This window comes from Squalius cephalus, assembly GCF_949319135.1.
Source record: "Squalius cephalus genome assembly, chromosome: 4".
In the NCBI taxonomy this organism is placed as follows: Eukaryota; Metazoa; Chordata; class Actinopteri; order Cypriniformes; family Leuciscidae; genus Squalius; species Squalius cephalus.
This window is the reverse complement of record NC_137125.1, coordinates 12,689,302-12,702,772: the sequence shown is the minus strand read 5'-3', so window position 1 is coordinate 12,702,772 and position 13,471 is coordinate 12,689,302. Positions and strand designations below refer to the sequence as shown.

General features: G+C 37.3%; 1 protein-coding gene across 1 annotated transcript; it reads left to right on the top strand.

Moving 5' to 3' along the window:
* Nucleotides 1-2,163: 2,163 nt before the first annotated feature.
* Nucleotides 2,164-8,806, top strand: LOC307157318 (protein translocase subunit SecA-like). The gene is made up of 2 exons (XM_079869186.1): nt 2,164-2,222; nt 4,994-8,806. The coding sequence occupies exon 2, from the start codon at nt 5,047-5,049 to the stop codon at nt 8,431-8,433; it is 3,387 nt and encodes a 1,128-aa protein (XP_079725312.1). The 5' UTR covers nt 2,164-2,222; nt 4,994-5,046; the 3' UTR covers nt 8,434-8,806.
* Nucleotides 8,807-13,471: the final 4,665 nt, after the last annotated feature.

Below are 13,471 nucleotides of genomic sequence, written 5' to 3'. Positions count from 1 at the left end.
CGTTCAAATAATCAAGCAATCAATCAATCAATCAACTCATCAAACAATTACCATGTCTACCCTATCAGCATGAGAGGAAGCATATATATATTCACTCTGTCAACTCACCTAACTTCCTTGACAGTTTTCAGCATCCCTCCACCACCCCGACTCCTCACTCTTGGCTTGTTCTTTCTCAGCCAGGAATACGGGGGGAGTACTCTGTGTTTGGGCCAAATACCGAGCCCGGAGCCCTCTCCTCGGACAGCACGCCAAATACGCATTTATTCTATCTGACTTATTTGTAAGTGTGAACTCGTGAATGTATATCTGGAGAACGTTGCAAACATTAAGGCGCTTTCTAAAGCACCTCCACCTTCCTTTTAGCCTGTCAAACGCACACTCAACAGATACTTGTGCCTTGCTGAGCCTCTGGTTGAAGTACTTCTGTGCCCTTGTTAGGTTTCCATTGTCATGGTAAGGCTTAATGAGCCAACTCCTCAATGGGTAAGCAGGATCACCCAGGAACAGTAAGGGTACAGCTTTTCCTGAAAGGTTTTTTTTTTTTTACCTTAAAAATATAAAAAGAAAAAAGACAGGCTACTGTTAGAATAAATTACAACTGTGCAGCTTTTGCTGACTATGGCATATAATTGAATTCCAAAATACTGAGTAAAATGCATAAGACTTACAGCTGGGAAAAGCTCTCCACGTTCTGTGAGATCAAATATCACAGCCGCGTCATGTACGCTGCCTGGCCATCCAATGTTTATGTTTGTGAACTCCCCTACATTTAAATAGCACTTTATAAAAATACAGATTGTTTCAAAGCAGCTTTACAGTGATGCACAGTAATGGTTATAAAGATCATTATAAAATAATGATAAATGATGCATAAATTCCGCTGCAAATCAGCTCTAAAAAGACAATGTTGTCATTCGGCTCAATTCAGTTCAGTGTTGATTCAGTTCAGTTCAACAACTGTAAATTGCATCAATTATGGAAAGCGCCATAAAATAATGCTGGTCACTATACTTGACAATATGCAGTTGATAACAAAAATTCTAGAGTAACATTTTATGTCTTATTAATAAATGGTTCCAATCGTACCTGCCTCAATAATCGACAACTGCTTGTAGTAATAGATGGAGTGCCAGCCTTTCCTATTGTAGTAGTATAATGCGCTGTCTCTGGGGGATAAAATTGGGATATGGGTCCCATCTATCGCTCCAGCGCACTGAGGGAAGCCACTTCTCTCTTCAAACCCATGCATCACCTCATTCAGTCTCTCACCTGCGGGTATACTTATGTGCCGACGAGCGAGCAATTTCAGCCTGGATGCTACCTCATGCACACATTGCCAAACTACAGCTTTGCTGACACCGAAGAGAGGAGCAAGTGTGTGGAAGCAGTCACCTTTAGCAAACCATGTGTAATGTTTCTTTACAAAGTTGCCATCTCCTAACCTGGCCAGCTTAATGCGGTCTTTTTAGTTGTTTTCATGGTTCCATGTAAACGGGGATCATTTTGACTTAGTTGCACATGAAACTTCCGTATTTAGTACATTGTTGTCATGTAAACGTGTCCTAAAACTCATTGAACACTTGTTCCAGATGTAGACCAACAGTTCTATTTAATAAAAGTGTATTATTATTTAATAAAAACATGCAAGCTGATAAAAGAAGAATGTCGGACAAAGAAAACATGTGGAAATGAAACCTGCAAGGTAATCATGGCAGTCAAACCAGTCGGTGAAGGAACACGTCACCATATGTTTCTATTGTACCAACACCATTTGGTATTTTAGGTACTTACCAACACTTAAAGTGAAAGAACACACTGAGGTAACATCATCAGGATACGCGTCACATTGTCTGTGTGTGAATAAACTGAGAAGGTTAAACAATATATAATAAATAAAAAGCTGATGACATACATTCCTGCATGTAATGTACAAGTTTTGCATCCAAAAGTTCAAAATAATTTGTTTAGTTGACTAACAGTCAGCTGTGCATGATTCTACAGATTAGCATCTAGCGTGCCATCTAATCTCAAATAAAGGCATGCAACTCATGTTCCTTTAAATCATGTGACAAACTAGAGACGATTAATATTCCTGTAAATTCCACAGCAGGAGAGACAGCCTCTTCTTATCAATATATAATGCAACTCACTTCAATCTTTTCACAAATGACTCAAGACATTTGCTGTGACAACTCTACAACAATATGGTCTCGAATGGTGTAAGTATTATAAATGAATGCTCTCTTAAAGGAAAGAGTCTGAATACAACTCTTTGATTGCACATTTAAAATAAGCAAAACATTATTTTTTATTATATTGGTAGCACTTTACAATAAGGTTCATTAGTTAACATTAGTTAACATATTAACTATAACTAACATGAACTTACAATGAGCAATACATTTGTTACAGTATTTATTAATCTTTGTTAATGTTAGTAAATAGAAATTCAGCTGTTCATTGTTTGTTCATGTTATTTCACAGTGCATTAACTAATGTTAACAAATACAACCTTTGATTTTAATAACGTATTAGTAAATGTTGAAATTAATATTAACTAAGATGAATAAATGTTGAAGAAATATTGTTCATTCTTGCACTCTAAAAACTGCAGGGTTAAAAAATAACCCAACCTTAACCACACCGCTGGGTCACTATTGGACAGAACACGCTTTAGGTTGGTTTGACCCAAGTGCTGTGTTTTACCATTTAACCCATATTTCTGGGTCATTCATTTGACCCAACCAGTGGGTGGAATTAACCCTCTTGCTGGGTTAAGTACTACTTATATGCAGGGTTATTTCATGTCTCATTGCCTTAATAAAATTAGTAACAAATATTTGTTATATTACGAATGTAAAATAATTATTGTCTCTGTAATACAATAAACCAGAGAGGCCACTGTAAATTTGATTTAAATCTCGTTTAATTGTTTTTTTAAAAAACATTTTTAATATATGTCTTTAATATTTTTTGTATACAATTATACAATGTATACTTCTAAGGTAATAAAAACATAACGTTCATTAAGTAAGGTCTTTATACACCACTGAAAACATAGTTATGTATATGATATTGCATTTCTGTCAACAGATCCTCGTAAATGTTACACAATGCACCTTTAAAAGTCATTAAGCAACTTATTTGAACTTATACGATTACGATTTCATTTTTTAAGATGTGTTGATTTATTAAGAACTGCAACAAACATTTAAAATGCGACTAAATATCACGTGGGCCTGAAACAACTGTTGTCCTCAAATTTTACAGAGGAGGACTCTTTTCCATTAATTTGATACAAGGCATGCTGGAGAAACTCCCAGGCGGGGAAACACTGCTTTGTGTATTTAACATCAAAAATAAATAAATAACTTTGAAACAAAGATGAACAGCCTCCAGCAAAGACTCGGTCTCGATAGCGTGGCCTGGAACAATGGCAAAGGTCTGACATGTCCCCCTCGTCTCATCCTTGAGGCACAGAATATGCAGCAATGCTCCAGTCATCTCATTTTGTGAATATTCAACCATGTTGCTCCCCACCTGTTGATTACACACAATCACTTAGAGTGTTGCAATATAACTAACATGCAAGTTAAGCTTTTTTTGTGGATGTATAAAAATTTTTTTATTGCAAACATTACCAAATATGACTAAATGTGGCAAACAAACAAAATGTCTATTTAAATTCAGTATTTGCAAACTGAATTATAGTAATAAATGAGTACTTTGGACTAATATTGTCAACATTTAGGCAATAAAAGTCAAAATATTATTGTAATGTTGATAGTCTTTAACATTAAAACTAACAAACCAACAAAGCTGCTCGTTAATCTTCTGACTGGCAGCGCTGATGATCGCCACGCTTAGATAATGTTACACAATAAAATGAAAGATGACATGCATGGTAGGATATCATGTCTACATTTTTAAAGTTTTAAATATTGACGATCAGTCTTAATAATTTTCTTCTCAAAACTGGCGCCTGTCCATTGACAATAATCCAGGCGGAAATTCCTTTACACTACTAACCAGGGGTGCGTTTCCCGAAAGCATCGTTGGCCAACTATGGTCGCAAGTTCATCGCAATGTCCATTGAACTCTATTGGTAGCGACGGAACTTGCGACCATAGTTGGCAACGATGCTTTCGGGAAACGCACCCCAGATCACAATGTGACGGCACGTAGCCTACTGTGATGTTATTCCTCAGTAAAAAAAATTCTGAACGATCCTGATTCCGACAGACATTACAGAAGACACACGCAGGAGGAGACTGCTGGAACTTACCCCAGTCGCTTCTTCTGACGAGTATTTCTACAATATGCCAGCAGACTTTCCGCACACAACTCACTACTACATTAGCCTCAGACTAATTTCCCGCAGATTTTACGTGCGAGCCCTGTTAGGGACTTAAAACATACTGCGCTTGTATGGATTTCATTCAAAACGCTTTCCTCACTTTTAAATACACAATGTCCACAATGAATACGATAATTACGTGATGAATTTACAATTTAAACTGCATATTTCAAAAAGGCTGCTGATATATGCCTAGCTGGTTTATAATTAAGGATTTAACGATGCAGCATTTTGTCAAAAAATCTAACAGGCTAGCTGTGGCTATTTAAGGTTTCACAGAATAAATCCGTTACCCCTCACACTTCCATATCAAAGACTTCACTGTAACAGTGAAATTAGCTTGCTGTTACCACAACATTTTAAAAATATAGGTAAACATTATTAACTTACCATAAAACACTGCCTGCTCCCGTGTTTTTGACCCAGCACAATCAACTCAACAATTTGTTTACAGAAACAACCCAGCATTTTTTTGAGTGTAGTTCATGTTAACTAAGGTAGTTAACCAATGTTAACTAATGAACCTTTTTGTAAAGTGTTTACATTATATTTATCCTAATATATTGTTTTTCATATGAATGTTAGATTAGCAGAAGTTTATTTATCTTCTCTGTGAATTTCTTTAAACTACAGACAGTGATGCTGCATCGTGAAAAATATCCCTCTGAATTCCCAGAGTTTTGAAAATGGAGGTAGCAGGAAAACTGCTGTCATTAAGACTGATTTCCCTGCTAAAGAACGGACAATGGGGAAAAGATGATGTTGTTAAGTTGTTTAAAGCCCTCGTGGAGCAATATAATGGCAGAAATGAACATTTTCACACATGGATGATGAGAATCCTTCATCAAGTTGAGATTCACAAAATAAGTGCGTCAGATTTGACAGCGAATGACAGTAAGATTGTGAATAATGTTGAGGCCAAAATTAATGAGATCAAAAACACTGATAAAACAGAGAAAACACTGAAAGATGTTGTGAAGGAAATTCAAAAACAAGGAAATATCAATGAAAAAATAATGGCACAAGTGCAAGATATTGTGACCTCTGTGTCCAAATGTCTATCAGCTTCTCCAGCTCCACATTTAACAGGAATAGAGCAACTTTTGTTCAAGATCTGCAAAGCAGTGCAAAAGAAGAGCAAGAAGAAAATAACACCTCGAGTGACTCAGATGGTGAGCTGGTGCATTCTCGTCCTTTCTAAATCAAGTCAGCTCATTCAGGTTTTAACAGGAGAAGGAAAGTCGTGCATCGTGGCGATGTTTGCAGCATATCAGGTCATGAAGGGAATAACCCCTGATATCATCTCCAGTTCTCCTATTCTCGCTGAAAGAGACGCTAAAGAATGGACTCCATTTTATACAGAACTAGGTATCACTGTTAACGTCAACACCAACAAATCAGAAGAAAAAGAGCTGAAGAAGTGCTATGAATGTCAGGTGGTCTACGGTACCGCTGTCAGTTTTGCAGGTGATTTCCTGAGACAGCGTGTCCTTAGACAAGATGTGAGACCTGAGAGAGAGTTTCATTGTGCTATAGTGGATGAGGTGGATTCTTTAATGCTGGACAAAGGTCATGAAGTGGTGTATCTGAGCAGTGAGATTCCTCTTATGGAATCGCTCAATGTAATACTGGCTAAAATTTGGTTTGTCGTCAATCAACTGAAGCGTTTAGAGACTGGAGAGATTTTAGGGCCCATTCAGCTCTTCTCTGAGGTTCTGTCTGAAATCATGCAGGAAAATAAAGATGTCGATCCACTTAGTATTATGCAGATTGCTGTGGACACAGGAATTATGCCTAAAAAACTTTCAAAGGGAATTCAAGAAAACATGAAAAATGCTCTAAAAGAACTAGACAACACAAGTGTTGTGCAAATTGTTGGGTTTTTAACCATGTTTGTTCAAAACTTCCCTGAGTATTTCTTTAAACTTTACCAAGAGGGTCATGACGGAAATTTACAGAAACTGGATGAGATTGGTTCCACAAGTAAAAATAATAGAAAAGAAATATCACTTCTTCTCATGGGATGTGGACGGTGTCGTTTAGTGTACTATGAGGAAGAATCTTTAGTTAAGTCACTGGGTAAAACGATTAAAAAGGGATATCAGTCTGAATCAGCTAAAGTACATGAATATTGTATCGCAGGCCGTCAAGACCTTATCAATGGAAAGATGCAAACTTGGATTGGAAATGCTCTGAAAGCCCAAAAAATGTCTCTGGGCCATGAATACGTCCTTCATGGAGATGGAGTCGCTCCTGTGGATTACAGTTCCACTGGTGTTGTGCAGAACAACATGAGTTGGGGGGACGGACTTCAGCAGTTCCTGGAGATGAAACATCAAACTAAACTGTCCAACATGACTCTAATAGCAAACTTCATGTCAAATTTGGGCTTATTTAAGAAATACAAAAAACAGATCTATGGGATCACAGGAACTTTGGGGGATCAAACAGAGCTTGAGATACTAAAGAAGGTCTATGAAGGCATTGAGACCTGTAAGATTCCCCCATTTAGACGAAGGAAACTTTATGAGCTGGAAGGCCTTGTGTTAGATGAAGAAGACGAGTGGATCAGGACCGTCTGTAATGTTGTTCAGCATCAAGTGACTTCTACAGTCTATCGAGGTCCACGAGCAGCTCTCATCATCTGTGAAACAATCAACCGTGCAGAAATGTTTCACAGCACCCTTGCGGAGACCATCTTAAAACACAACTTAAAACTCTATGTAAATAACAACATGGATAACTCAAAAATTGTAGATGAAGAACTAAAAGCAGGAGACGTCATCGTTGCAACTAATCTAGCAGGTCGAGGTACAGACCTAAAGGTCAGTGAAAGTGTAAATGAGGCAGGAGGTCTGTTTGTGGTGCAAACCTTCTTACCTCAGAATGTCCGTGTTGAACAGCAAGCGTTTGGACGAACGGCTCGCCAAGGGAGTCCAGGATCCGCTCAACTCATCACATGCACCAGCCATTTCTCTGACTCTCTAAAACTAGTGATGAGCCTGACCGCATCTGTCATCAGCTTATTCAGTCCTCTGTGTTTAATAAAACAAATATTTGAGGACACTGTTAATCACTACCTGAAAAATCATAGCTCTCAAAATCATGAGGCGATGATCTCTTCTCTCACAGACCTTTTAACCATAAATTCATTCCCATTCAAGGATAGTAATCTAGAAGAGGCAAAAGATGCTCGAAACAATGAGGTCCAGCTCAGACTCTCACGGTTCCTTAAAAAAGACATTGAAAAAATCATAAAAGAAGAAGAGCTTTTTTCTTCCTACCTTGATTTTTTAGACAACATTTATGAAGAGTATGTTTTCTCAGATCAGCGTGATGTAACTGTGTCCTGTCTTCAAGAGTGCTGGGGTTTGTGGCTCCTGATGCATTTCAATGAAGAAAAGAAGATAGAGACACTGAAGAAACAGCTGAGAACTGCCTTGTCGATTGCACAGCAGAAACTTATGAGCAAACAGTCCCCATCCTCAATGGTCTATTATTATATCAGGTCTGGAAACAATCTCCGTGAGAAGGGACGCCTTGCGGAGAGCATTGAGATGTACAGCAAAGCTTTGGAGGACGGTGCATCTGGAGAGATTATTCCTCTCTATAATCGTGCACTGGCCACTATTATGAAGAAAGATGCTGGCTATAATACTCAAGCATTGGCTGATCTGGAAAAAGCTGACAAAGAAATAGATTCATACAAGTCACATCTGACGCAGATTCTAAGATATGTGGAATTATCAAGCCAAGAGCAGAAAGCAGAAGGCAAGACTTTGCTCGCAAAACACTTCCGAGTAAAATGTAATGTTATAGACCAACTCAGGATGAACATCAAAGATGCTGTAATGAAGTTAAAGAGGGCCGAAAGCAGAGGAGCAGAAGTGAAATTGACTAAAAAACTTTCATTTTTTCTTTTTGAACACATTAATTTCAGTTCTCTAAGAGTTCTGAAAGAGCTGCCAATGGAATTAATGCACATCACATCACTGGGTCTGGACACCATTTTCTCTTTGGACACTACATTTTCTTTCAGTGGCTTTTTGTCAAATATGATTAAAAGTTTATGAAATGTAACACTTCTCTCGGATAATGTGTTGTCAGTTCTTAATGGTCTAATTGAAATTAGTATCAATGTGCATCAAACCTCTAATGTATATATGTTGTACTGTATATTAGTAATGTTGCATGTATATGTATAATAGTTTCTGATGATTTCACATTAAGTTATTTCATGCTATTAGCCTACTTGAAATGCTGCAAACATACAGTACATTCATAAAAATCATTCTGTACAATGTTTATGGATAAAAATAGAAAGATATTGTTTGTGTATGTGTTTATATAAATTATTGCTGATCATCTGCAAATACAGTCTCTATATTTAAGTTTGCATATTTAATGTATGAGAAAAATTAGTAAATGTTATTAAAGACTAGTTCACCCACAAATGAAAATGATTTTACTTTCCCTTATGCCATTTCAAATCTGCTTGATTTATTTAAATATATATTTAAATATTTGTGGAAAACAAAAGAAGATAGGGTAATAGTTTTGTATTTTATTTGTACAAACTATAATTTTAACACCATCAATATTATTGTCTGCTCAATTGTTCTCGTTAACTCCTTTTCGGACTGTTGGTTATCATTTGTCTCAAATGCACTTGCAAAAATACAACATTGTAAGAATTTAGGGCCAGTTTGATAGGTACATTTAGGCTTATAAATGATGCCAAATTCTCGTACTCAAATGTGAAAACAAACAAATAACCTGCTTTAGTTGACTGATGTGATGAAAAAGACATGCACTGCATAAAACCAGTTTGTCAGTGTTACAGAAGGAGACAACTCAGGTAACGTGATAGTTTATTTACAGGTGGCAGATAGCAAGCTGGTTAGACAGGTGAGAGTTCAGTATCGCTGTATTCAGTTCAGTGACTACTGACTTCACATGTCCCTAATGCTGAATTTATATGAACTGGCAATTGTAAGAACTGATTTTCCTGCTAAAACAAAAGCACCCTATAATAAAGCAATAAAACGCACCCTGGACAGAAGATTGCAAAGAAAGAGCACAGGACATTGTCTTGTCCAAACTTTTCTTCTCTGCATCCCCCCTCTCCCTCCTCCCTTCCTCAGTCAAGTCACTAAAAGTACACTAAGAATGTCTATAAATCACATATGATATATCTTGTGAATCTATTGTTTTTCCTTTTCATGTTTGGTATCATTTTAAATGTCTCAGTGCGATTGGTAAAATGGTCTTAATTTCATTGCAGTCATTGGTATAATGAGAAAGATTGAGAACTTAGGAGAATCCTGTTCTCCTCTTTGGGTGATGTCTCTTCAAGGTATCTCCCTCTCCCCCGAAATCAGGTGCTACCCTGGGGTACATGAATTGTCCCAAAACAACTCTAAAAAATATTGGTATAACCCTTTTGTTCTGGTCTGGGTATTTAAGGAGAAGTGGCAGAGCAGACTTTGGGAACCTGTAACCAGGAAAAAAAAACATGCAGTGCTGTGTTAGTGTTTTCCCGTTGGAAAACACTCACACACCACTGCATGTCTCTGTTAGGAATGCATTGCTTACTTTTAGAGGCATCTTTGAGTAATTTATGTTTTGCATTTATTATTTCTGAATTGGCGTTTATGGTCCTTAACCCCCTGGGGTCGGCTATAGCGCCGGCGCGATAGGCTCGTCTTTTTCCGTATGAGTGCAAAAAAAATATCAAAAAAAAAAAATTAATTTTTATCTTATATGCTTGTGTTATACATCAATCGATCCTGTTTAGTGTGTATTTTTTTGTGTATGCTCATAATAAAAACAAAGTGTTGTGCTTTTCGCCAAATAAAGAAAAATAAACATGATGCGAGTTCTGCCTACTCTCCGTCAGTGAAGTCAATTCTGAAACGCGTCCGAAAATGAACTGTAACTCAGCGAATACTCAGTCAAACAGGCATACAGACACACAGGCATGAAGCTTGAATTATCTTCTTTTAAATGAAGTAATTTTTATAAAAAACAAATATTCACAGTTTATATAATATGTATGTAAAGAGAGAGATGTCAGTCGTTCTCATCTCAGCTAATTAAGTTTTAATGTGACTCCGCCTACGGAGACCGCGCTATTCAAACGCAAATGTGAGGCGATCCATACAAACCTGTGAAACGCCCACATCCGTTGGATAAGGCCGGTGAAACACTGGATGCGTGGCTTAAGCGTCTCAGCTGCGTGGCGTGTCCGTTTTTAAAACGCGTGCATTCTAGAAATAGAACCAACGCCTATTTTTCACGCGACACGCAAGCGTCTTGGAAGCGTTTCCATGCAAAATTGAATAGGAAAATCTGTTTATTTGTCATTTTGACACGAATACATATTAATAAATGTCCTTTTGATGTTTAAAAGTGTCTAGGTTTTGACATAAATGCAAATATAAATGTAATTTTACAAAATATGATCGATTTTCAAATACTGCTGTATTGAATGAACAGCTTTTAGCAAACTCTATTGCTATACTGAGATGAGGAATATATACTGTATGTGTTTTGTCAAAAATAAAGTCATCAACTAACTAATGAATCCTTTACTTTGAAATACGTATGATAAAATGTATACTTTAGTTTTGAAAGACGTTGACTAGTTTTGAAAAGATTATAAAGTATGTATGTGCATGCATATATATATATGTGTGGGTGTATGAAGAGTTCAGATGCAAAAGCCTCTAAATGCCATCTGAAATGTTCTCGTAGAATGATCATTTTTATGAAGCTTGTATATTTAAGTTAGCTATAGGTGACACACCTGAATGAATGGCTCATTAAGTATGCAAGTCTCACCAGGTGTGAACTACTAAATATGCATGATGCTGTTGGAGTGTTTACGCCCCATCCGCATATTGGCTTTCCAAACTAAAAGTGTTTCACAAAACTAAAATCAATGTATCGTTTTATGTGAATGATTAGGCAGGATGATTTTCATATCATTTTGAAGAAAAAACACGAGGCGATGACATCCATTAGTCAAAAGTCTTATTGCCACATATTTAGTATGTGTTTTGTGACCTTATTTCAGAAACTTTAATTTTTAGTTTTTTCGATAACCATGCATAAACATTATTCTCTCAAAAATGAAAACATGTACATACATGTGGCTCACATATTATGGAAGTCCTGTTTGTGCTATATAGAGTGAATTTACACCTTTGCCATTAATATGTAAGCAACTGAAAAAAGCACAAATGTCAGGGCATGTCAGAACATCTCAAGGACCCCAAAAACACCCCAGACCCCAGATGGTTAAATCAGAAAAACAAGTCCTGAAGACTACTGCCACCTTTCCATTAGGTGGATCTGGCAACATGGGATCGCACCCGCGCCCTCACAACGCGCTCTCAAGTCCCGTTCACTGCGCTAGATTCTCGCAGCAAAATGAATTTCAAACACTCATATGATGTGGTTTAAACGGCTAATTAATCATTCAGAGAGCTTGAAATTTTATTTTTGAATGTAAAAAAATGACCTCATAGCTGGCTATGGCCATGTCCATCACCGGCTGTTCGACATAGCGACGTACCACTGCTCGGTTCCCACGCCGTATCGAATCAAATGCATAAGCAATGGGACACACGGGCTCAACAGGTCTTTCAAGTTCGCCTTCCTCCATTTCAAATCAATTGCGTATTCAGTCCGGTCCAGTAACGCTTCACTCTCTTCACTCACCAGCAGAACCAACCAACCCCGTTACGTAGGCTGTGACGTCACTCCAAAATGGCGACTCGCTAGCTAGAAATTACGAAAATAATTTTGTCATATCTGTGGTTTTAACAACTTTTTAAAATAAATTTTTTGGCAAGGTGATTTTTCTAATATATGTAGCTACTACCAGTGCCAAAACATGGACGTTTCATTTCCCCTTTAAATGCATTAAAATGGCTGTCAAAACAAACCCAAGAAAAAACACTCTTTCATTTTGAACAATAATATCTTTGATCTGGTAAAACAAAGGTAAATCAATATCAACTTTGACACAAACAAGAAAGTCTAAAACGGTACTCAATGCCCTGGTGCTTGACCCATTTCACAGAGAGGACATTTGTATTCTCAAAATTTGTTAGATTCAGTTTGGCAGCAATGTCGGAGCCTTCTGCAAAGTCATCTAATGTTATCATCCTTCCTGGACCCATGGTTAATTTGGAAAGCTTATCGATTCCCAACTATATGCCATAAACCTTTGGTGTTTTTTAGCTAGAGTCTTTGTGATATTTTTTAAACTTTTAAGTTGTCTTTTAAAATAGTTATGTTTCCCTTCGTAACGCATGCACCACATATGAATGACAGGCCCAATATGTCTAATAGATCGAGGGTAATGTGTTAACAAATGGTGTTTTGGCAACAGAGACCTTTCTGGGAACAAAAGCTTGAATAGTCTATGATGCTCACCTATCAAATATTTCAGGTAGTCTGTTAGGCCTTCAGTTAACTCAGGGGAAAATACAATATTCACTATCTGTATCAACAATAAAAGAAGGGACCAATGTTCATTTCCGTCTGGGACAATGTCACCAAACGTGAGTGGCAGATTGCGAAGTAAACACCAACATTGAATAGCATTTATACCCAAATCATTACGATCATCATCCAATTTAATAACAGGTGGGCGGTTTTTCCTTTCTGTGTAACCATAGTTGAAATGCTGTACTCTCAACCTGATTTCTCTGGAAGTGACCAAGTTTGCCTTCAAATACTGCAAAACAAGCTTAATCTCAAGCTGACCTATTCCCTCCAAAATGTCGTGCATAACATCGACAGAGAAATTTTCAGAGGTATTAAAGTACTGTAAAGTATTCAGTAAACAATGTCGCTTTACACCACAGACATGAGATAACATAGGATTTGATTGTGCTGAATTACAATGTTGTAAATGTTCGTCTTTTGTCCTGAACTTAACAGACGAGACATCATCATAAAACACTCTTTGAAATTCTTGTTTTTCTAAAAGGCAGAAACAGCAGCAATAGGCGCAACTAAACGATTCAACCAATCCAAATATACAGTTTAAGCCAAGGTTATCACCCACAACCTGAACAATGCTACCACGCACACGGC

Coding starts and splice junctions, on each gene's coding strand:
- LOC307157318 (XM_079869186.1), top strand. CDS start 5,047: ATGGAGGTAGCAGGAAAACTGCTGTCATTAAGACTGATTTCCCTGCTA.